The sequence below is a fragment of the Necator americanus genome, chromosome III, assembly GCF_031761385.1.
Source record: "Necator americanus strain Aroian chromosome III, whole genome shotgun sequence".
NCBI lineage: Eukaryota > Metazoa > Nematoda > Chromadorea > Rhabditida > Ancylostomatidae > Necator > Necator americanus.
In genome coordinates, this window is record NC_087373.1 from 6,894,248 (window position 1) to 6,918,385 (window position 24,138).

Below are 24,138 nucleotides of genomic sequence, written 5' to 3' on the forward strand. Positions count from 1 at the left end.
GTTTCGAGCGCGTACGCAAATGCACCATGCTTTATGTCGCTTTGACCCGACTATAGCTCCTAGTATTGCTAAACTCTCATCGTAGCGTGCCGTGTGGCAATGTTACGTGCGACGACTACACTAGTATAGTTTATCGCGGCAGTAGGAAAAATACTTACGAAAAAAGATTCATGCATTAGGATTGTTACCTTCTTCAAGTGGGCAGAAAAATCTTTGTTTACATCACGGTGTTCATTAGGGCGAAATTCGAGGCAAGAGGCTTTCATTATCTATGCAAACTAATGGGACAAAAAAAATGCCTGCTCGGAGGTGCGGACTCAGTGCTACTCTTCTCAGAACTTTCATGAAGCTTTCTCGTTGTCCACTGCACATAAGTTTGTTGAAAATTCTGAGATAAATCCGTGAAAACACCAATTCACGATATGTTTGTAGAAGTCCCTATTCTGCTAACAGTAACATAGATATTATTAACACAGTTCAAGAAATTTCATGTAATCGGAAAAACGATTTAAATATTAAGGGTCCCCGGTGATTTCGCTAATCTTCTGGAACAGTAGGACTATGACATCCTATTTCAGATTATCTCCTTAAATTGGAGAACGAGGCTAAGCGTGATGTTATATCGAATAGTTATTGTAAATCGTGAAGCGCTACTCAATCATTTAATTTCGCCATTAATTTGGATAATGTCTGCTGCTACAGTGCAGCTAAAGCGACGTGTAATTGGATGCAGTGCGGTAAGCGGCTGCGCTCGAAGCGGTGCGGTGGAGCGTAGCGGCTAAGATGGGATGGAAACTTTCTTAGTACCACACATCACTGGAGTTCGCGACGTCACCTCGTTGATCCGAATCGTTGGCTCCACCACGCCGCTTCGAACGCAGCCGTTGGCTGGCGAGCTTCATGGCGTTCTGGCCCGACTATAATTTGCTGACTCTTCGTGATCTGACTCTGATTACTATGTGGAGCTTTCATCGAGATCCAATGAAGAACTTGATGAATGGCCTGCTGGTCGTGCAAGGGTGTCGAGGAAACTTTTAAAACTTTTAACTAGGGACGATTTTTGTGTCCCAAGAATGGTTTTGGTCTAAACAGTCAGCTCTAATCGTTTAGCGACTAGAACAATTTTTTAGTGCCTCCGCCCCCTCCCTTTTCATGAAATCTGCATGGTAGTCATCCTATGTAGAACTTCTGGGCAACAGGAAAATGACTTCAAAATCTTCGACCGCATGTCCTAAAGCTGAGCTTTTCGATCTCGTGAGTGTCGATGATAAACCCAGAAAGTTTCCTTTTCTGTTCGTTCCACTGTAGACCGTAAAGCCCAATGTGAAGTTTCTCAGGAGTCCTTTTGCAGCCGACCTCGGCATCGAAATCCTAAGCAATGATTTTGTGGAAGGTGTGGTCATCTTTGTGGAATTCCCGCAGATCCATATTGTGTGCTCGAGTTTCTCTCTGAAGTACGTACCAATACTATGCCATTCCTTGGACGAAGTCGGGTGAAAATGAACGAAAAACCTCGAGTCTGCGAACGGGGAGACGATTGTAACGCATGACTCCTCGTCTCTGAAAATGCAGAACACACCGCTTGCCTCACGCCACTATATGGTGCTCGTTTCTCCTCTTTCTCTTAAAAATGTTCCTCACATCTCTGGCAAACTTTCAGAATTCGAATTGGAATAACTTCCGTTATTATAAGTTACGGAATTTCTGAACTATTCAGGCAGTAAGTATGGTGAATAAAAAACGACCGAAACAAACATCAAGTCGGAAGTCGAAAGCAGCTCCAAAAATTAATCCTTTTGAATTGAAATTCAATCGTTTGAAACACGATGTGAGCTTTTTAACAATGTTTTAATGTTTTTCATTTTATTAGAGGTTCCATCTTTTTCTCTGCAGGTGCTTGGTAAGAAAAAGGGCTCTGTTGGTGTCGGTCATCCTGGATTATCACGTAAACGTGCGTATGAACAGAGAGCAAAAACGATTGGTGTTGAACACGAGCGCCTAGGAAAGGTTAACAAGGTACGGATACCTCTCTTTTTTGTCCAACAATGGTAGATTTTTATCTGCTCTTGCCTCTTTCTATTAAAATTCTCTAGATCATCGACAAACGCTTAGGAGAGAAGAATAAAGAAATTACGACCGAAGAAAAGGCTTCATTAAGGTATAGTGTTCACCTTCCTCACTTTTTTTTACATGTTTTTAATGCTCCAATGGGACCTCATGACGATATCAACATACAATATCTTAGGTTCACAGCTGAGCGTGTCAAACATTTAAAGAAAGGAAGCAAATTTAACCTAACGGATGATTATGACAATCATGAAGGTAGATTGCTTAATTTATGTTTAACTGGAACGGATATTATTTGGATCGTTCAGATACGCTAACACATGGTGGAAAAGCTTTGACATCTATTCAGAAGTATGATAAGACTATTGCTTCTGATGATGAAGATGACGTTGGCAATATTGGGGCTGATGTGGTAAGTCCAGATTTCTATAGTTTGCGTGTTTCCTTAGTCACACCTAAAGATCTCTGGGTGTTTGATATCTCATTGACGTCATTGTAGTTATTCAACTGTGTTCACTAATTGCTCAACTGTATTTAATTATGTCGTAATAGGTCAAAGTTGCACATTTCGGTGGCGGTGATCTGGATTCCACCACAACTGCAGGAGAAAAGCTTAGCCGTAAGGACATCATTGCTGATCTCATCGCACGGACAAAGCAGGCGCGGGAAAACAAGCAAAACGCTAAGGATGATATGGTTCCTTTCAACAGTCTTTCGTCGCTTTTGCTCTTCTTTTCAAGCTCATCTCACTTTTGTAGGAGACAATTACTGAAGAGCTAGATGCTAAATACTTGAAAATCTTGGATAAAGTGAAAGAAACGTTCCGACCTGTAGGAGCTACAAAATCTGAGAAGGTTACGAAGGACGACTACGACACATTGGTTCGTATAACTTCTCGCATATTTTATCATCTTTTTTTTGCCGTTGTATTATTTTTTTTTTATAAATACTATTGTAGTCGGTTTTTTAGGGCTGCAGAATTTCTTTTTTTCCATTTATTCAATTTCATTCAAATTACACTTTGCAGGCATTAACTCTCAAATTTGATGCAGACGCTCGCGCAACCCCGGCTGAACGGACGAAAACAGCAGAAGAACTTGCAGCAGAGGAGAAGCTACATCTTGAAGAGCTAGAATCACTCAGGATTGCAAGAATGAATGCTGAGGTAAATAATCAACGGTTACATTCCTTTATAAATCATTCAAATTCGAAGATATTAATACACACACCTGGGCTGCTTTAGAAGAATAAGCGCGGTCATGTGTCTGTCGACGCAGACAATATCAGCGATGGACCTAAGAAAAAAAGCAAAAAAGACGGGTTTGAAGTCCGTTTTGATTCGTCTGGTGCGTTCCTGGACAAAGATAAGGTTTGAATGGCTCTCTTTCTTTAGTTTTCATCCTTTCTTTCTTTTGTTTTCATCTGCGGTTATGATAATTCCTCTCTCTCTCCATGGCAGGTGGAACGTGTTACTAAGAAGAAAGTCGCTATCGACTCTGATGATGAATTAACGGATGAGGAAATGGAGGACGAAAACGAAGAAGATCTCAACGATTTGATCGACGAGAGTGATGGTATTTCTGTCTTCTCATATTCTTTTATTTTGTACTGCCTAGAATTCCATGGTCTAGTAACTTTTCTTTCATTTTTTATCCTGATTATGAAATTAGTAAGAAATTTTTGCTGTGATTTCGAAGTATCTACCCTTAATATATGCTTGTTTTGAGATGAGAAAACCAAACCTGTATCTAAAACCGATAATGATGGGGAAGGAAAGTCCGATGAAGAAGACGAGGGCGGAGAGGAAGATGAAAGTGACGAAGAGGATGAAGACACTGAGAACGAGGATGATGAGGATAATGGAAGTGAAATCGGAGTCGAGCAAGATGAGGGAGCTGCCGAAGAACAACATCATGCGTTCAAAGAAAAGAAAACCAGTAAAACTGAAAGCAACCACTCTTCTATTGGTATGTGAAAATTTACATGTCAATTCTTGATAATTTTTATATAGTTGCTTTATAATCTCCGTAACTGTTTAGATAAAGAAGATCTGAATATTCCCTTCGTTTTTGGAATGCCGAAGAATTTTGACGCGCTCGTGGATCTCTTGAACAAGTTCCCTTCGAACAAAATGGAAGTGGTCTTAGAAAGGTGGGTATTAGCATGATTGCCGTGTCTGCTTTTTTGCTTATTTCAGTGGTATGGCTGTCAGTTTTCTTTTTTCTTCAGGCTGATCAAATGTCACCACCCCAGCCTTGCTGAGGGCAACAAAAAATTGTTATCTAAGCTGTTTCTGTACTTATTGCGATTTTTCGACGACTGTTCACATTCTCTACCTACCGAAACCACTGTAGAAATGCTTGGATCTCTTACTAAAACAATGTACTCGCTCTTAAAAGTACGCTATCAGTTTTTCCTCAATTTGAATAGTATTCTTACTTATTTGCATTACGCTTTGTTGGAATTTTCATCTTCAGTTCGACGTTGAGTTCAGTGTCAGATGTGTTCGAGCGTTGATACGCCAACACTGGAAAAAGCGCATGCAAAGTCTTACCTCTCCAACTTCTTTTTCTGTAATTGCTTTGCTGCGGTGAGCTCATCTGGTCATGTTTCAACACAATTTTCGTTGTGTTACAACCAAAATACGCCTACTTTAGGTTAATAGCCTCACTTTTCCCTGTCTCCGATAAATGGCATCCAGTTTGTACGCCAGCTATGGCCTTGGCTGCTGTCACCCTGGCAAAATGTCACATACAAAACTTAAGTGTTCTTGCAAGGCAAATCCTTCTCGTTACTGTCGTTGCCGATTTTGTTGAAGAAAGCAAACGGTGAGTTGTCGTTTCTTTAGTTGCACAACATGCTATATTTAGGATTGGTGGAAATCGGCTTTTGTTTAAGATCTGAGAATGCTGCAAAGTTATATTCACACCATATTTGACCCAAAATTGGGATTACTTGTACTTAGGGAGATCTTTTTTAGCTCATCTAATTTCCAAAGTGTCCGGCTTCAGTTATTCACCCTAGTTGTGCTGCTCTATAAAGAATCTCCAAGTTCTTGTACCGAAAAACTTAAAACATTCCACTGAGCTGCATATTGAAACAAACTTAGGAGACTTTCCCGAAAAAAGCGGATACACAGATGCGCAGATGAATAGCACAGAAGGGAACACGGATTTTTGGATTGTAAGGTTTCATGCGCAACGATGAAGTCGTGTCTTCGTTTCAAGCAAAGTTTGTGTGACTATATTTACACCCTGTTCCGTATAGTTCGACATGAAACACGGCGCAGTTGCGTAAGCGGCTGCGCTCGAAGCAGCGCGATAGAGAGAGCGATTGGAATCGAGGTGGGAGCATCGCGAACTGCAGCGATGAATGGTGTTATCAAGAGTACTCCCTAGATTCTAGCCGCTACGCTCCGCCGCACCGCTTCGGAAGCAGCCACTTACGCAACTGCACCGTGCTTCATGTCGTTTTGACCCTACTATAGATCTTCCGAGAAATTCACATTTTATCGACTTGATCGACTATGGCTAATCTTTTCTCTGGTTACGTAGTCTTACTGTATAAAATTTTCCACCAATATCTGCTTCAGTTTTGTCCCGGAGGCTGTCGCATTTTGCCAAGGTGCTTTGTTAATGGCGGTTGAAAATGAGGATAACGAACGCGCTCCGTCTACTGCTTTTCCTATATCAATGCCTCATAGAAGGATGCTTTACATTGTCGAGGTTGGGTAGATGTTTAGCAAGTGTTCTGCATTAATAGAATAAATTCCTTTCATTCTCTTCAGAATCTCCCAAAAGATGCTGCTGTTGAACCGTTGAAGTTTTCTGAAGTATTCAATGACGATGAATGGTCAGTCATTTTTTCTGTAGTAAAATGTTGGTACTCCACATAGCATTGTAGTGCTTCTCGAACAATAATTTGGAAAAAAATCAAGGAAAAGGAAGTTGATTTTAGTTGAAATCTAATACGACTTGATTTCAAATGAAAATTCCTTTATGATTTTGGCAAAACTCAAGTTGTTCGAGATGTGAATCGACGATTTGCTCGCTTTAGAGCTTGTCGTGTATGCTTTTTTTCTCCAAAATCCTACGTTCACCTAAATTCTAGTACAAAATAACATTTTTTAAAGTACTAAACGGACGTTGCAGACTTTTTTCTGTTTCCTGTTCCAGTAAAAGTTTTTCTGAAGTTCTCATACAAATTGCTTGTGTAGTGAGTCAACCTTTTTAACTTAGGGATTTTTCTTTGGAAACATTTTGCATTTCGCACAAATGATTTGCTCTCAAGTCCAAACCATGACCATAAACGATTTGTTATTTTGCAGCCGTCTGAAAGATTCTGATGTGAACCGATGCAGAGTATTGCGGTCACTTATTGCTGTTGTACAGAAATACCGCCTCATCTACGCTGCTCATGAACACACCTTCACTGCAACTTTCACGTATGTACCGCCACTTTTATTTTAACTCGTATTTTACAATTCGTGTTTTCTATGTAATCCTCTGCTCCTGTTAGACCATTTGTGGATCTCTTGAAACGAATTCCACTCGCTCGTATCCCAGCTGTTGTCGCAGAGGAAATCGAGGCCCTTACCCGTTCCGCGGAAGCTGAATGTAAGGCGCGCTCACGACTCACTCAACTGAGTCGCATTGTTACAGAAAAGAGGTGGGCATTTTTACAGTTCCTATTTCCAATAAGTGGTGTGAGAGAGACTACAAAAATCTGAGATGTGTGAGATTTTGTTTTGATATCTACTTATTTATCTGCTATGCTCAATGGCGTGTCGAAAAGATAAAGAAGCAGAGTGCGTAGGCAAAGAGAAGAACAAACGAGAAGATATTGATTGATAGCGCACCTCCTACGTTACTTATCGAATAACATCAAAATCTTTATCCACTAGAAATCAAAGTTTTTGAACTACGAAAAGATAAAGAAGCAGAGTGCGTAGGCAAAGAGAAGAACAAACGAGAAGATATTGATTGATAGCGCACCTCCTACGTTACTTATCGAATAACATCAAAATCTTTATCCACTAGAAATCAAAGTTTTTGAACTCGATATTAGCGTATCATATTCTCAAATTCTCTACAGCATGCTGAAAATGCTGGAGCCACGATTCGAAGAAGGCTTTGATCCAGAGCGGCCTCGCTTGAGCCGTGATCAAAGACGCAAGGGACCTCGAGCAGAAAAGGAGAAACTTCAACACTTGATTAAGAAAGAAAGGCGAGGTGCTATCAAGGAACTTCGCAAAGATGCATCATTCTTGAATAGGTTGGTGCTTTTCCTTATTACTTACGTGGTTTGGTTAATACATATGTCAGGAGGAGGTTATGGTTGTCTTGATGATGTAAATCGATTGTAATTTAGACTAGAAAGAAAGGAGACTGCAACTAAGGATCGCGACAGGCGAGAAAAGACGAAACGGTTGATGGGTGGACTACAATCGCAGCAAGGTGAATGGAACAAAGAGCTGAGAGAAAGTGGCAAAAAGAAAAAGAAATGAATTGTTCGTTTCTATGTTGCATTGTTTGTTCGTTGCCGTTCACTGTTGTTGCCTTCCTATTGGAGAAATATTGTTTTTATTGTTGACTTTGTTATTTCGTTGCTTGGCAATCTGTTAGCTCACATTTGATAGTATATTTTGAATTTGTTCATAGTACATACTTTCTACTGTTGAATGCATGTTTCTTTGAAAATGTCTGTGCACTGCAGACAGGAAGATGAAAGTATTATGTGATGCTTTTGATAGATACATGTCGTACGGATGTTCAACATTTTTTGTTAATTTAACTTTTCTTGAAATGTATGGTAGGAAAGGCGAAAGGAAATGTGCTGACTAAACGTTAGCTCAAAGTTTATCGAAGCAGAGGACATGCTCAATTAGATCCCAAGAGTCTTCGTAAAGTCGTTAGATTCCCCTAAAGAATGTGCAGATCTTCAGCTAAGACCGAAATAACTAAGTAAGCTTGATCTTGAGCCTCTTGAGCCTAGACTTATTAAACCGTTAAAACGAGGATATTCATCAGTAGGGCGATGATAACGGTGACGGTCTTTGAATACCGTTAGTCCTGGATTTTTTCTAAAAGCTACGAAACAGCGGAACAGAGCTTGGATTTCCGTACAGACACCATTTTTCTGGATCTCACTGCTAGGTCATTAAAACCGCCAATCCTGGAGCTGACACACTCGAAATGACACACTCCTTTTGATTCGCCAGTACCTCCTGAGCAGTGCAAAGAAAACCTCGAACAGAAGGAAATTCTCTATATGTCAATCATGGGAAGTAATCACTGTCCCTATAATCCCTCAGTTCAACTAGAATGCAAAGGATATTCAGCAGGAGTAACAGGATGTGTAAAATTAGCCGTAAAACCTATCCACGAGAAATTGCGGATCTGCGTATTTTATGTGTTGATCGTTTCTTCGTCAACACATCATGCACCTTGCTTTCCGATAAAGCAATGGAGCTCCTTTTTATTTTATTGAAATTAAGTCATATTTGCAAGTTTAACAGTATTTACATAATATTGTTCGTACTATGAGCTGTATTTCAGAAAAATGGCGAATGCCGAAGTGGAGTGTATTGTGAGAGACACGCGGGAGTTGATGTTACAAATTGGAACCGGTAATGATTTTGTAATTTCTCTTTGGATAAAAGATTTACAATATTTTCTCCTTCTAGTCAATGTCTCTCATTTTCAGGTGAGAGACGAGTTGACGAGATGATACGACGTGTGAACGCTGTTAATGAAAAAATGACGTGTATGAGGGAATATCAGAACATAATATGTACGGTTAACGCATTTACTGTCAATGGATCAAGGAGAGCAATCTTGCTGGAGGAGTTACAGAGAGAAAATAGGCAGATATTAGCATATCACGTGGGTGACCACTGTTTGACCTTTTTTTTTGCCTAGTTTGGATGACTTCAAAGTTTTTAAATTAGTCTAACTTTCATTTAGTTATGTTTTAGGAAGAGAACCGAAATCTTCGAGAAGCTATAAATGAATCTATGGAAACATTAGGCATAGTCATGGCTCGACATCGCAACGTTATGGCAAGAATGAACAGGTGCTTCCTCAGATGGTTTTCTTTGTGATTATCTTCTTTAAATTCGTATATACGAGCTTCTTCCCCAAGTAACTGTATAGTACCTAACGGGAATTTTATGCTCATAAGTGAAAGTTTGTTTCTTGTGAAAAGTCGTGGTAAAATGTCTCTGGAAATGTTTCTTTTTCCTTCGCGAGAAGCAGTTTAACCTCCGATCACTTCTCGCTTGCTTGTGTTAGAAGTTAATTCGGCATATAACACAAAGGTTTGATGACCCGTTGAATAATACTGTCATTTTCTGGGCATACTAATAATGTTATCTCCAATAGTCTTTTGTTGGTCTATATATGAAAATATGGTGAGATATTTGAGAACTACTATAATGTGAACATTCGCGTGGATTTATTCGAAATTTTAGTGATTTTTTCTTGCGTTGACGTTTGAATATCCATTGTTCATCCGAACATGGTTCTAAACTAGAGTGATTTTTCTGCATGAACATTTGATTCTCTGTTGATTATTCGAACAGAATATAAAAACAAAGAAAGCACTTTCTATGCAAACTCTAAAATGAATTTGCTGTCGGAAACTTTTATCAGCTACGATATTTAACATGAGAGAATTCGATTTTACCAATACTTCATTGCTATTTGACAGTTGTAGGATTGAACAAATGGATTCTCTTTCTATAGGTAACAAAACTATCCTTGACTGGGACCTAGTAGCAGTGTTACTTTCTCTTTAAGGTAATGACATGGCAGTCTATGTTGCGCTGTTCCTGGTCACAATATATTTAGTTGGGAAAAGGATTGTACTAAGAAGCAGCCCTATTCGCTTTTTACAGTGCGCTGTACTAATTTATGTGATATTTCACAGAATTTCGAAGCAGCCGTCATTCAAAGATGTTACGAAGTTGTTTCCTGAGGATATTGATGATACGGCATATGATAAAGAACGATTTAGGTACCCACTTTTCAGTACACACTTAATTTCTTAGAGTGATTACTGTTCTTTAGGAAGCTCGTTGATGACCTGTCTGGTTTTATGAAAGGATGTGAAGACACAACATCCACTGATTTGCAAAGGTTATCTCAACTTCTACAAGAAAATCAAGTTCTACGGTAACTTTCATAACGTTTTTTTTTAAACTTAAAATTGTCCTTGTTACTAACTTACTCTGCAGTTGTTTCATTTATTTGCTTTATCACTTTATTTCAGTGAAATGCTCTCAACAGCTGCTATCTCAACCCCTAGCATTAAGCAAACCTTCGCTAAGGCAGTAGTTCGATGGAAAGCAAAACAAAAAGAGAGGTTGACTAATGGATTACCCTTAGATTCTGATGGTGACAGTGGAACTGATGATGACTTGAATAAAACTATCTTTGAGGTGAGGATGTTGCACAGTTTTGTGTTGTGAACTCTCCTATATCTATTTTCTAGGCATCTTCGGCGCAAAAGAAGTAAAAGCATGAGTGATAGCATTGCATTGATGTACATATGAACAAAGCTTTATTTATTATGTTCTACAGTTCCTTCTCATGAAGCTTGGAGACACTTTGTTTTCGTGTATAATTCCACGTATTCTCTACTTACAATACATGCTATGCCGGAAGCGGTTTGCTTAACTTTGAGATTTTAGGACTAAAATTGCTTAAGAAATTTTGCTACAGCTAAATAAACAGAAGTTAAACAGTCAGTCTGGCTAGAAATAGATCATATTAGTGTTAATAATAATTATGTCAAGCATTTTTGGAGATGTATGTTTTGCTTCGTTCCATCTCACGTATCGGTAAAAGTGCTAGGCAGACCTTGCCTTTGTGGTACCTCTGCTCTTTGTTTTTGCTGTTCGGTAGTTGTTATACCGGTTTGCCTAGTCCCCGTCCTAAAAATACAGAATATAGTGAATATGACTTGGATATTGAAAGAATTGCAAAGTGGACTCTCGGGATATTGGCCAAGTTTAGAGTTTTCGTGTCATGAAACTGCTGTTATTTGTCCCATCATTCAATAGAATTTTATTCCTTCGTCATTCATTATCTTATACACCCACTATCGCATTCGCCCAACTATGATTAATGAGAACATTCAAAAAACATGAGCAGCACGTGATTTAGTACACGTACTTCGAGTAATTCATTCGTCTTCGTCATTTACCCACGGGATTGCTTGGAAAAGTCGTGATATTAAAGAGTGTTTTATTGACATTCAGTGCTTCCCATAAAAGGACTAGAAACTCTTCTGACAAATTGAGATTAGATACCCGTAGATGTGAATGGATAAGTAATCACTAGCTACCGTTACTTCGAGCGTAGCGATTTGTGCAAGAGCACTAAGCTTCCGGTCCTTTTTCCGACTATGTGTACGAGAGGATTTGCAAAGGAACGTTTTTCGCGATCACTTCCCCCCGGAATCAGCATTGCTTCTGCTACTATGATTCTCTTGCAAGGTTTCTGTTCATATTTTTTCCCTTCTATACTATTAATTTAGGACAAACGACACTTATATTGCCACCGTTGAATTACACAGCACACCACTTTATTTCTGATATTCGCCGCATGTTTAAATTTTCGCAACCAGCTTTACGCTCATGATAATTGTTTACACAGTTACGTAACGTTCGAGGAATCAGAATTTCCGGTAATTGGTCAAGTCTACATAGACTTTATATGTTTGTTACGCTTATGATTACTCTTGCCGTTAAAATGATGTTAATGGTGAATGGTTTAATTCTAGTAAAGTTTCATTTGCAATTATCCGTAAGGGATAAAGATAAAGTAACTGGCGTTAATCAGTCTGGCACGAATGTTCCACCGCGTTCACTTCAATTCAAGATAGTTTGAGCTTTGTGAACACGTACCTCCACAACTGGTGGAGGCGACTAATGGAGGCTAACCGAGCAAAAGTGTTTTTTTTGTTCTCCCAGACAACTCTGTTATCAATTTATCGAAAGGACCGGACACCCAGTTGGCACTAGACCGGTTTCGAACCATCGATCGATCGTGTAGACACAGCGGAACCCCTTACCGACTGCGCTACACCTGTCTTTTCAGAACTGAAATAGACGAAACGTTTTAATTTTGAAAATTTTTCTCCTTTCATTCCTTCAATGCTCCTTTATCTTTTTGGAAGACCTCTAATGCCCCTCATCCAAAATTTGATGGTCCGTGACTAAAAACACATCAGTGCAATTGAAAAAAACTGCATTACACGTGCTTTTAAGCATAAAAAAGAGTGCATTTTTTCAGAACTTTTTTTTTTGTTCAGTTGCAGTTTTAAAAGTTTAATTGCATTTATCCATACTGGCCATATTTTAAATCCACCCGTCGCTTATGGCAGATGAATGCAATTACATTGTGTTGCTGCGTAATGCACACATCAACTATAAATTGGTACGTATTATATTACTCACGATGTAATCAACACAATCCGTCTCGTCCACGTTAATGCGTGCAAAACAACGCGTAGTTCTTAGCCTCCACTCATAGTAGGCTACAGGAAACCGGTCGTTAACAACGTTTTTTTTTTCATGTGCAAGCAAGAATTATGCGCATCCTGTCGGGAACTTTACGCTCTCATTGGCGACGAACCGCTTGTTATTTCTTATACGTTGGCGCTCAAACGATTTGAAACTTGTTCGAAATAAGTTGCTAACGATACTAATGTATCCAGATCCCTTCAAGTAGAGTATTTTTGAGATTCGAACACAAAAAAAACACTGAAAGGAAGAAAATTGTGGCTGCAACATTTGTCGATTTGTATACAAAATGTGCGTGCATAGACAGTTGCAATGAAGATGACGACTTTAAAAGAAACATACCACGAATCTGGAGTGGTACGGATTTCATGTGGAGTGTTCGTATGCGGGATAGTAGATTAAGGAGAGGGGGTCGATTCAGTCCATTTCTTCCTAATTGCCGTAAAAAACGGCGCGGAAGATACGGTTTTGAGCGTACCGGCGCACTATTTCCTACAACTAGTTCGATTGGAGCGCGCCAACCATATGCACACGCCGCATATTCCGCGCCGTTTTTTACGCCAATTAGCAAGAAATGGACGGAATCACCCTTCTCTCCATAATCTACGATACCGTATACGAATACTCCACCTGAAAATCCGTACCACCTCAGATTCGTGGGGTGATGCCTTTAAGGACTACGCCCGCACTCATTGACAGTTTTGGTGTTGTTATTTGTCATGGGCTACACTCACGTGCATCGAACGCGTTTAACTCTTTAACAACGCATAAAGAATCGCAGTGGCACACTGCACACATTTCTGTGGTTTTGCGTACATTTCGATGACATACTGATGCTTGAGATTCAGATAGAGATCTGAGAAGAAATTTTTTGTTTTTTTTTTTTCGCGATGTAAGTCTTCTTATCTTGATATTAAGTTGTAGTTTTGTTTCAATATCTTTTTATATGACTCCAAACCATTCTTGTTTCAATAAGAGGCGGTTCCCCTCTTTCTTAGTCTAGACGTAAGTATGCTAAGGGTTGGTTCGAGAACAACAAATTCCTGGAGCACCTAGGCGAAGAGAATTTTGCGCAGTCATAACAATTGCAGGTGAGAGTAAAATGTGAAGCCTTCTAGTACGTTTGACTTTGATGACAACCTCCGTATGAGGGCTCCAAACTGCCTCCATGCTACAGTTACGATGTGGAATTAATGTGTCTCGCAGAAATGTGTATTCCCCGTCTTTTGTGAGCACAACGTCTCAAAGACATACGAAGAAATACCGTATTAGTAAGAGAGAGAGAGAGAGAGAGCAGAAGCATATTCTCAGCAGCAGCGAAACATATTTAGGTCCGAGGTAGAACAGAAAGGTTTTCGAACTATTGTGAGCTACTGTGCCAGATTAAGCATAACCACATGACAATGTTTCTCCCGCATCTTCGTCTTCGCTCCAGTGTTAGGCGTGTATCTAATTATTTTCTAGCGAGTGTGATTAATTTCATTGTTTTAATTCCATTCTTTTCCCTAAGCCTACTATAACTTTATTGAAAACAATACTAACGATTATTTCACAAAAAAAATTGAAAAGCACCTCTTACACAGCGGCATAGGCTTTCGGAGATACTCGAACTTTTTCGCGTGACCTGAGTATTGGGTCTACGAGAGGTTCTCGAGCGTAATGCAACGATTTTTCGCGAATGCGATTTGAGTTGCTGGTCTTGAGCGGAACTGCCGTGGGCTCTGGACAACGGGACCCTTTCTTCCCGTCCCCCCACCTCATATGATTTAGAGTCGCGCACCTTTTCTCTTTTCTTTTACAGATTCGTGGACAAGTATCTCAGGGGAGGGAAAGTGGGTCTCACTGTATCAGTGCCATAACGATTCTACCCAGGACCAGCAACGCAAATCGCATTCGAAAAAATGATCGCTTTATGCTCGAGGACCCCTCATAGAGCCTATGCTAAGATGTTGTGATGAAGTCCGAGTATCGCTGGAACCCTGGCATCCCACATATGTTGGAGCATGTGTCTCACAGCTTGACCCATGACACTCAGTATGAGTCACATTTTCCCTCTTAGGGCAAAAAAAGTGTGACCTACATAGGGTCACATCTTCTGTGTGTTAGAAAATTGGGGCCACCTTACCGAAGTGATGTTAATGCTGAGAAACCCGAAAAGTCAGACCTCAGCACTGGAGACCCCATGGAATAGGCGACAACGGTGAAGTGGCAGCCGTCATCAATAGCGAAGGCCCCCTCCTCAACCCTCGGTTCACTACATCAAAGACCAGCCGATTTGAACTTCGCGGCTTTTGGTAGATTCGGGTTGGCTGAGTATTCGACGCCGAGCATGCGCAACGCTTGGCGCGCCCGCGACCACGCCTCCGACCGATTCACAGCTATTAGCACCGCAATCATTCGACGTTGTTGTTCTGCGAGATCTGAGTGTTCCTTCTCGACTATCAGTTTATTTTGCCGATAATCCAACTTTTCAATCCGATCCCGGTCTAAGCATCGTTCGGTAGGTGATTTGATTTTGTTGATGCACGTGGGACCCGACGCTGGGTAGCGTTGGCTGTCCGTTGTCAGGCGATTGGCGCGTCTGGCTGGCGCCTGGCAGTCGCGTTAATATGAACCACCACCACCATCAGTAAACGTTTATAGGTCACATCTGATACTTGCTCCCACGTTGTGTGCCTTGTACCACGTGTGTGTGTGTGTGTTCGTCGCACTAGCCAATCCTCAACATGAGCGCCGCTGATACGAAAGTTGCCGTAACCACCGATGAGAACTGGAAGGCCGGCCTCGTTCTGCCCGCTAAGGATAAGCGCTTCAAAACCGCGGTATTGATTTTCTGTCCACTTGGCGATGCTTCGAAGATATGGATTCGCGACTATCAAGAAATCGATTTGAGAACTTTACAGGATGTCACTGACACTAAAGGAGTGGAATTCGAGGATTTCTGTCTTAGTCGTGACTTGCTCATGGGCATTTTCGAGAAAGGATGGGAAAAGCCGAGTCCTATTCAGGAGGCTTCCATTGGTGTCGCTTTGTCAGGTTCGTCCAGTTTGATTAAGTCTATTTAGTTTAAGTATAATTGAAATCCAGAGGTATTACCTCAAGAACTGATTGGACCACACGTTAAATTACATCGGGAAGCTTCCTCCATACTACCATAGGTTTTCGTTTACACTGAAGTTTCTATCAAGTTTCATTAGGGTCGAAAAGGATTAGTAGGAGCTACATTGATGACGATAGTGGAGTACAGATCTCTGAAAAAATGAAATAAAGAAATTAAAAGAAGAAAAAAAAGTGGCTGGCATCTTCAGAAAAGTTGGGGAAATAATAGAGTTGATGTGCTGTCTTTATTCAAATAAGAAAGAAAACATTAGCCTCTCGTTTTCTCCTCCATAGCATATGCTGCCGTTATTGTGAAAGTGGCGTGTGTGTTGTGGTAGAAAGAAGTAGTTTCATTTGAATCCATCCGGACAACGACGTTACAAAAAAAGGAACATTTCTATTAAAAGTCGTTAGCACAGTTTCCCATTAGTGTTAAGGACATGTAGGACGTGTGAACACTTTTGTCATGTGTTTTGTAATTGGCTGATGTGCTTAAATGGCCGGACATGTTGATGGTGCTTTTTTAAGAGCGTAGATTATTGCGAAACCAAATATTATGACAAACTGTTGTTATTGCATCCTGATTTTCACCAACAAAAAATGTACCAATGAAAATAGTTGGTCGGTATGATGGAATCAGTGGTTATCGATTACTAACTTACATTTCTTTTCTTTGTTTCGGAGATGGTGCTTGTTTTACCAGGAAATGACCAAAACAAATTCCACATTTTATACAAGTCATATTGTCTAAATCTTAGAAAAATATTTCGAAAATAACGTAACGTAATACCAAAGAAGTACATACATCTGAAATGCACATCATTGATGCTGTTGAGGAGTCGCTACGGTGTATTTTTTGTAGCGTAACATTTTTGTAAATGGCGTTTCTGGAAGTTCGACTTTTCTTATGCAAACATAACATTAACATTCATAGTGTGATATGTCCACATTAGAAAAATTGTTTGTCATTATTTTAACTGTCTCCAGCTGTCACTGCTACTTACACTGTTAGATACGAACTACTTACACCACCCATATCATGTAGTATAATTTGATATGTAGCATAGTCATCGCGTTTTTTGACCTAAAGGGAGCTGTTGCAAGATAGGAGTAAGAGTTCAAAAATGTCTTCAGAGAGGGTAGTTGTAATTGATGAGATAGTTTTAAATTTTGGCATTTTTTTCAGGAAAGAGAAGTGAAAGTCTCGGCCAATATGCTGATGTAACATTGGATTTAATTAAATTAAGATTAAATCAAAAGTGCGAAATTTTCTAACTGATGCATCTCATTTGACAATATGAAAGAGAATGCGGATAGGGAATGTAACTCAATGAGCTCAATCATCTTGACTGTATCTTGACACTCCTGGACACTACTGTCAAGCTGAACGTGATGCTAATAAAAAAGAAAGCAGTCATGTCTACTTCTTTCATCAAAGCAGCAAGCGCAAAAATACTTTTGTTGGAGATTAGGCATTGCTAGCACTTACCCTCATTCGAACTACCACGACACACTTACCACCTAAGTTGCCTGATTTTTCGGAAATCTTCCTGGAATATTTAATTCAATTTACCACACTATAAACATATTACATTTGTATTCGGTGTATTTCAGGACAAGACATTCTTGCTCGTGCAAAGAATGGAACCGGCAAGACTGGCGCATATTGCATTCCAGTTATTGAGAAAATTAATCCTGCTATAAAGAAAATACAAGCACTAGTTATAGTTCCAACTAGAGAACTCGCTCTTCAGACTTCCCAAATTTGTGTCGAACTCTCGAAGCATATCAAGCTAAAGGTGAGTGTATTTGTGATTTTGGTTGGCTTTGTGTTTTTTCATTGATGATGTTCACGTAGATTCGCTGTTGGATAGTTGTCTGCAACGGAAAACATTCCAGATTATGGTAACCACTGGTGGTACCGACCTTCGTGATGATATTATGCGCTTGAATGGTTCAGTGCATATGGTAATCGCCACTCCAGGACGTATCCTTGATCTGATGGAGAAAGGAGTGGCCGATATGTCGAACTGTAAAATGCTCGTTCTTGATGAAGCTGACAAGCTTCTCAGCCAAGATTTCCAGGTGGGCTAAGTTCAATCAATTTTCACATGACTGGTTACTTGCTGGGTCACAACAGTAGCGATTTTGCTTACACTGAGTGAATTCGCAACCGCTTGTCGAAAACTGGCAGACATCTCGTTCGCGTGTGGGGATTTTTCTGAGCTTATATGGTTTATGATGGTTTTAACTGACTTACTGATGGCACGGTGTCTGTGCTGTGGGGGCCACCAAACCATGAAACTCTTTCAGATGCAAATTTACTCAAGATCTTCGCTTTTCGGTATTAATTGTAAAGATAAGTAATGATGCAATAATACAGTACAGTACAAATTTTGGTACTATTTTGAACAATCGTAATCGTCAGTCCGGTTATAATTTTGTTCGTTGGCTATTTATAGTTAGAACCTTCTGAAAAAGATGAGAGCTCCATTGCCGAAAGTTGTCTTTTTCTAACAGTTGATTCCTTTTTCATTCCGAACTGCGTTTAAGATCGGTTCTTTGGTTTATCTGATTGCTACCATCCATATTTATTTCCGCAGCATACCTACTGAGGTTTTTTTTGCAACCAAAACAGACTAGTGGCGTGTCCTCCCTCCGATCAGTACGTTCCTTCCCGTCTTCGGAGAACTTGTTTCTTCTTTGCACAGCGAAAAAATCCTAGGAGATGCCATAGTCCGGTTTTGCGTTAACGGTACCTTTTTACGCCGTAATGACGCCGTAAGCATCAGTGTTTAGTGCAGCATGAGAGCTCGAAACTGTGCTTGCTTTGTTTACGTTCCTTTGATTATAAAGTGAACTTCTTCGTGCGCATCCATTCGGCTTCTCTGTTCTGGGTCGTTTTAGTTCTTCCTATTTCCCTTCCATCACCATTGGTTTGCACAATGGATGAATCAATATTATAAAGTAGATTATTGTATCGGCCTTGTTTCCATATGGAACAATTATCAGGATACGACATGTTATCTGTTCGGAAATTGGCTTGACTAATTAATGTTGACGAGGAAAAGGAAGAGAAATAACAGCAGAAGTTGGATTTAAGGTCTTTTAATTGTTGTTGAGATACGATTTTGCATCTCTCATCAGTCGCTATCGAATGTCACCATTAATGAAAAAAATAGTTGTTTGAGTTATTAATAACAATATCCACTAAGGTGTTGCTGAGGAACTGAGTTTCAAACTCCAGTTTTAGGGGATCTTGGATCGTCTCATTTCCTATCTGCCGAAAGAACGTCAAATCATGCTTTACTCTGCCACTTTCCCAATGACTGTAACCGAATTTATGCAGAAGCATATGAGAAAACCTTACGAAATCAACCTCATGGAGGTAGGTTAAGTTAGATTCCGTTTCATGAGTTGTCATTTGTGTCCTGTTGCGTTTTAGGAACTCACCCTCCTCGGTGTGACTCAGTATTACGCGTATGTACAGGAGAAGCAAAAAGTGCACTGCCTTAACACATTATTCCGCAAGGTAATATCTGACATATGTTACCAGTATAGATCTAATGTCGCATTTTTCAGCTCCAAATAAATCAGTCCATCATCTTTTGCAATTCTACACAGCGTGTGGAGCTCTTGGCGAAGAAAATCACTGAAATAGGATACTCTTGCTACTACATACACTCTAAGATGGCACAGAATCACAGAAACCGCGTCTTTCACGATTTCCGTCAGGGAAATTGCCGCAATTTGGTCTGTTCGGATTTGCTTACTCGTGGTACGTAATGGCACAAGGGTACTCCAATTTCCTAAGCAAATATGCTGAAGATGTTCTGTTTAAGGTATCGATATTCAAGCTGTAAATGTTGTTATTAATTTTGACTTCCCCCGAAATGCTGAGACCTACCTCCACAGAATCGGCCGGTCAGTAATAGAATTAAAGGTTTCTCAATGTATGGATGCTCTATATGCCGCGTATCATTGTCGTTTTCAGGTCGGGAAGATTCGGTCATCTAGGTGTTGCTATCAATCTTATCACTTACGAAGACCGGCACACTCTGCGTCGCATCGAGCAAGAACTTCGAACGCAAATCGAGCCCATTCCAAAAGCAGTTGATCCGAAATTGTATGTGGCGGACTTCCAGATTGTCGAAGATGAGGACAATAACAAAACAAACGCCAACTGAGCTCGGGGTAAGCATGTTTCATGTGAAATCGAGGACAGCGAAAAGTAGAATAGTACAAGAAAACAGTAGTTTAATTAGCTATTTTAGCTTATCTATTCATCAGTGCTTCCATCTGATCTCGTTATATATTCGATGGCTGAGCCTGTTTTCGCGATTCAACATACCACGCGGCAATACGTTCCAAATGTAAACTTTACGTGCTCTAAGTTGTTTGTCTCTTTGTTTCCAGTTTCTAATTTTGTTCCTAGTTTTTTTTTTCATTATGTGCATTTGCAAATGATTTTGGTGACATTCAGTGATCACTGTATTCAAGCGTTCATTTTAGATCTTTTGTTGCATGACCTGCAGTGTGTAGTTTTTCATTCTTTATATTTTGTAAATTTATGCGCTCCATGCTAATTTTCTTTCTCTTTTTTTTTGATAGTTGAGATGAGAGCGTTCTCGTTTTCTGTAGCGTTCTCAATTATTGTTGTTTGATACGGGCTTCTAACGTGTAGGGACGGCAGGAGTGCTGTCCGTCTCTGTCTGTCTGGCTTCAGCCGGATGCCTTTTTCATCGTCAGGTTCCAACATCATCATGCGGTTTTTTCTGTCTCATTCTACCATCTCATCGTTTTTCGCTAAACTTAGTGTTTAGTGCAAGCGACCTGAGCAGTTTTCCCGCTCGGCAATACCATCTCAACGAATCAACTTGTCCTCTCATCCCTGTGCATAAAATAGTTTTAGAGCTTCTAATTATATAAGTGCTCATATGCGGAAGTCGTCCCAACTTAGTTGGTTCGAACCATCTGTGTATGAGTCATTGCGGGCCTTTTAGGCTAGCATAATATACTACACCGTGCAGTTGGGATATCCCAGTTGTTTTATGGGTGCGCCTCGGCTGGCCCTGTGTCTCGCCCCCAGCGCACCCTTCTCTCATGTTTGTGTTGACCCTCAAGTTGTTTCTGCCAGGTATCAATCTTTCAAGTGAACTCCTTCGCTTAATAAAGATTCGATGCAATCGTTGTTTTGTAATGTTTTTTTTAATATGTTGCTACAATGTGAATGCGAATGCGAATTAAGATACGATGATACTTACTTCCGGAAGAAAAAGTTTAAAAATATGATGGTGGATAACATGGTGATTTTATGCGATGTTTAGTGTTGTTTAGAAGATCTTTAGGCATCTCTAGGCTATTTGATGATGTGCAGGTTTTAACCAGGTAGATTGAAGAAATGAAATCACAACGACGTATGAAGTGGAGTGATAGGCAAATAGCACTATAGTTTTTTGGTTTTTTGTTGTCTTTTCAGTGAGAAGCTGATTCAGGTAGAGTGGCACTACATGAATAAAGAGGGATGTTTGGCTAAACTAGTAGCGAGTGGTGCTGTGACCTTGGGATTGTTCCTGTGTGAGAGTTGAAGTTGATAGTTGCTACACTGAGAAGAAACAAAATAGGCGCAGCTCCTATACCAATGATTTTTTTCATAACAAAACAAGGATTGGTACGTGATGTTGTGGAACGGGCTCCTTGTTTAATGAGTCACTAACTATTGTTGATGACGTACGCGTGAGAAAAGCGAGAAAAATATATTTTTGCTTCACATGTTTACGGTAAAGGAATTGTTGTGGTCGATCTGTAAATCTGAAGGCGTTGGCCGTTGATTCTAATCCAATTTCGGATAGTTTTGGCTTTGTACACCTGAATACTGCGCTCCCTGACCAAGTTCGGTTTTTTGGATGATGTGTACATGAAATACTTACCACGTCGAATATGGACTCATGCTAGCAGCTTTCGTCGTGCGGATTCGTAATGGTCCCACCACAATTCCAATATTCCAATATTTCCGCTGCCTTTACCGTGTCAACTGGAGCGCAGCCGCCTACGCAACCGCACGGAGCTTCATGTCGTTAGTGATCCGACTGTATGTATGTGTCCCAATAATTTCGTTGACTATGATGAATCGCTCAAGAAAAAGGGGTGCGTGTAAAGAGGGTCCCGGCGGATTTTCGAGCATGCCCCGATCATGACACGGCAGAGCAATTAATGATGGTCCCAAGAAGGGATTTATTTTCGTTGCCATCTAAATAGCTGGCTCTGCTCACCTACCGCTAGATAGACATCACACGCTGCATCACTGCATCACCGGCTAGGTTATAAATCACGAGCTACTAAATTGTTCTGAAGGGTCAGGCACATCCACTGGGATTTTGTGATGTGAGATGTGAGATGGGCTGCTGTTCTCAAACTTGTAACCGTACCAGAAGCACATGAAATAGGTAAGAAAGATGCATTCAATAGCTTCAAATTACGTATGTGAAAATTTTCGTTGAAATCGGAACATTCCAGCTTTGAGAAGTAACGAGAATGAGGCTAATCGTTATCCTGTAAGTCCCGAGGTTTTTTTTTTAGCCTAATTTATGTCTTGGCAGATGGACCTTCTGTATCTCTGACCTCTTATAAGAAAAAAGAGTTAATAAGGTAAGATTTCAATACTTCCTGAAGGTAAAATCTAGACAAGACTGGCATCTGTCCCCTTACTTCAAAACCACACAAAATGATAATTACTTCTAACTACATTCTTTTTAATTTATTCAGTAATTTCGACAACTCACACCATTATTCTTTACATATTTCCTCATAACTGTGTAGTTCTTTGCGTCTCTGTGGCCAGAAGAATCTAAGACGGTCGTCTGCGTCTTCATTAACGACTGGAGCGTGACTTCATCGAGGTATGTTCGCGTACCCTCCGGCATGTCCATACGACACGCAATGTCTCGGAGGCATTTGCGGAGAATCCGCCGGGACCCTCTTTACCGTTCCCCAAGAAAAAGCAGTGTTCATCTAAAAATTGGACCTTGTCACGAGGTGAAATGCTTATCAGGGAACTCTGACATCGGCATAAGATAGGAAGGTGAAACGAAAACTGTTTCAGGACTCATTTCAGGGATAGATGTTAAGGGTCCCCCACCCCTCGGTTCTACGGTCCACCGCACCGCTTCGAACGCAGCCGCTGCGTTACTACATCGAACCTTAATTTCATTTTACTCGTATTACATCCATTCCATATAAAGTAAAAATGAAATGAATGATGCTAGCTATGGGACCCCTCCTTTCATAGTACAGACGGTGGTAGGACGCTGTTTTTTGAAAACAAGAGAGTTCGTTTTCTTTTTGATCGAACTTTTCAACTTAAATACATCAATATATACTCACGCCTTTTCATACAACGATCAAGAGAAGATGAGCGGAACCTCCCTTATCACGCAACTACATCCCTAACTCTAACTTTGCCTGCGATTCTCTCACCACGTCATATTTGTGGCATGCTCCCTTTAAGTGTTAAGGTGATCAATCCCTTCGGAATGTGTCAATACTTCGTCCAACTTTAATTCAAATGAAGAGTTATAATCGCTATACAATGACTTGCGAGTCCAGTCGACGTAACAAGTCGAACATTTATTTTCTGAGGCAAATTGAGCTATCTCTAAAGGATGAATGGCTTTGTCGACTTATAGGGCGATTTTGAACGTTCGATAATGCAGTCGGAGCATCATTCTTACCAGCTGCACCACATCTGGCCATGGCGAGAAAAAAAAGACTGCAAAATTGTCGTGTCGTATTGTGCGTATGATACGACAATTTTGCAGTCTTGTACGTAGGCCATTTGTACGTAAACGCAAGTAGTGTCGATTGGGTCACGATCGCAGCACCAGACAAATGTATTCAACCAGGAGAATGCGACACCTCTAAGCCGCATACTCTTCCTCTACTGGCCACACGTGCCCACTCTCTTCCCCGCAGAATAGCAGAATCTGATGCGAATCGCGGTGGAGCATGTTTGGGACCGACTGATTTAGCGTCTAATGTCATAATTGACATTCCTATCATGCTATATAATAACGGGCTTATTCTGTCACGTGTTTGTGCCACTAAATTCTAAAAATGGGATGCAATAGGTCCCACGGCATTGAGCTGGCGCGCAATAACTTCGTGTGCATATTTTAGATGGTGAATGAGACGTTCCATCCGTTTCATCCGTTTCATAGCCGTGCCCGTTGCGTTTTCCCTCTACGACTCCTGCGCGCATTGCACGTTTGCCTCAGATTGGTAACATGCCTTTTTCAGAAAGTGGAAACACGCAAGCAAACGACTGCTTAGATAGTAGCGAACAGTCTACACGATCTGACGTGGAACGTTATCTTTGTCAGTAAGATGTGTCGTTCGCGTCATTTTATGCCAAAACATCATTCTGTGATAACTGTTGGGGGAAAACA

The 24,138-nt window shown here is 40.5% G+C and overlaps 3 protein-coding genes across 5 annotated transcripts; all 3 read left to right on the forward strand.

The window, feature by feature from the left end:
* Positions 1-686: 686 nt before the first annotated feature.
* RB195_008805 (uncharacterized protein) lies at positions 687-7,573 on the forward strand (the record flags this gene model as incomplete). Of its 2 annotated transcripts, XM_064195493.1 has the most annotated exons (22): positions 687-737; positions 1,718-1,828; positions 1,894-2,016; positions 2,094-2,158; positions 2,246-2,322; positions 2,376-2,479; positions 2,620-2,763; positions 2,826-2,948; positions 3,095-3,232; positions 3,311-3,436; positions 3,527-3,641; positions 3,795-4,034; positions 4,107-4,218; positions 4,297-4,465; positions 4,545-4,657; positions 4,725-4,895; positions 5,660-5,792; positions 5,855-5,919; positions 6,395-6,511; positions 6,586-6,735; positions 7,162-7,341; positions 7,438-7,573. In XM_064195493.1, the coding sequence occupies 22 exons, from the start codon at positions 687-689 to the stop codon at positions 7,571-7,573; spliced, it is 2,763 nt and encodes a 920-aa protein (XP_064046638.1). The 2 variants fall into 2 exon arrangements, with proteins under 2 accessions (XP_064046638.1, XP_064046639.1); XM_064195494.1 differs by lacking the exon at positions 687-737 and having other exon boundaries at positions 1,727-1,828.
* A 1,055-nt stretch (positions 7,574-8,628) lies between these two features.
* On the forward strand, positions 8,629-10,584 carry RB195_008806 (uncharacterized protein; the record flags this gene model as incomplete). The annotated part of the gene is made up of 7 exons (XM_013452059.2): positions 8,629-8,695; positions 8,773-8,951; positions 9,044-9,141; positions 9,997-10,083; positions 10,137-10,241; positions 10,339-10,507; positions 10,561-10,584. The coding sequence occupies 7 exons, from the start codon at positions 8,629-8,631 to the stop codon at positions 10,582-10,584; spliced, it is 729 nt and encodes a 242-aa protein (XP_013307513.2).
* Positions 10,585-14,727: 4,143 nt separating this feature from the next.
* RB195_008807 (uncharacterized protein) lies at positions 14,728-23,804 on the forward strand (the record flags this gene model as incomplete). Of its 2 annotated transcripts, XM_064195496.1 has the most annotated exons (16): positions 14,728-14,795; positions 14,910-15,095; positions 15,239-15,281; positions 15,310-15,417; positions 15,499-15,631; positions 17,309-17,493; positions 17,594-17,779; positions 18,948-19,082; positions 19,140-19,226; positions 19,277-19,472; positions 19,537-19,618; positions 19,689-19,806; positions 19,850-19,888; positions 19,969-20,078; positions 21,174-21,271; positions 23,512-23,804. In XM_064195496.1, the coding sequence occupies 16 exons, from the start codon at positions 14,728-14,730 to the stop codon at positions 23,802-23,804; spliced, it is 2,067 nt and encodes a 688-aa protein (XP_064046640.1). The 2 variants fall into 2 exon arrangements, with proteins under 2 accessions (XP_064046640.1, XP_064046641.1); XM_064195495.1 differs by lacking the exons at positions 14,728-14,795; positions 14,910-15,095; positions 15,239-15,281; ... (1 more) ...; positions 21,174-21,271; positions 23,512-23,804 and having other exon boundaries at positions 15,322-15,417; positions 19,689-19,881.
* Between the last annotated feature and the right edge of the window lie 334 nt (positions 23,805-24,138).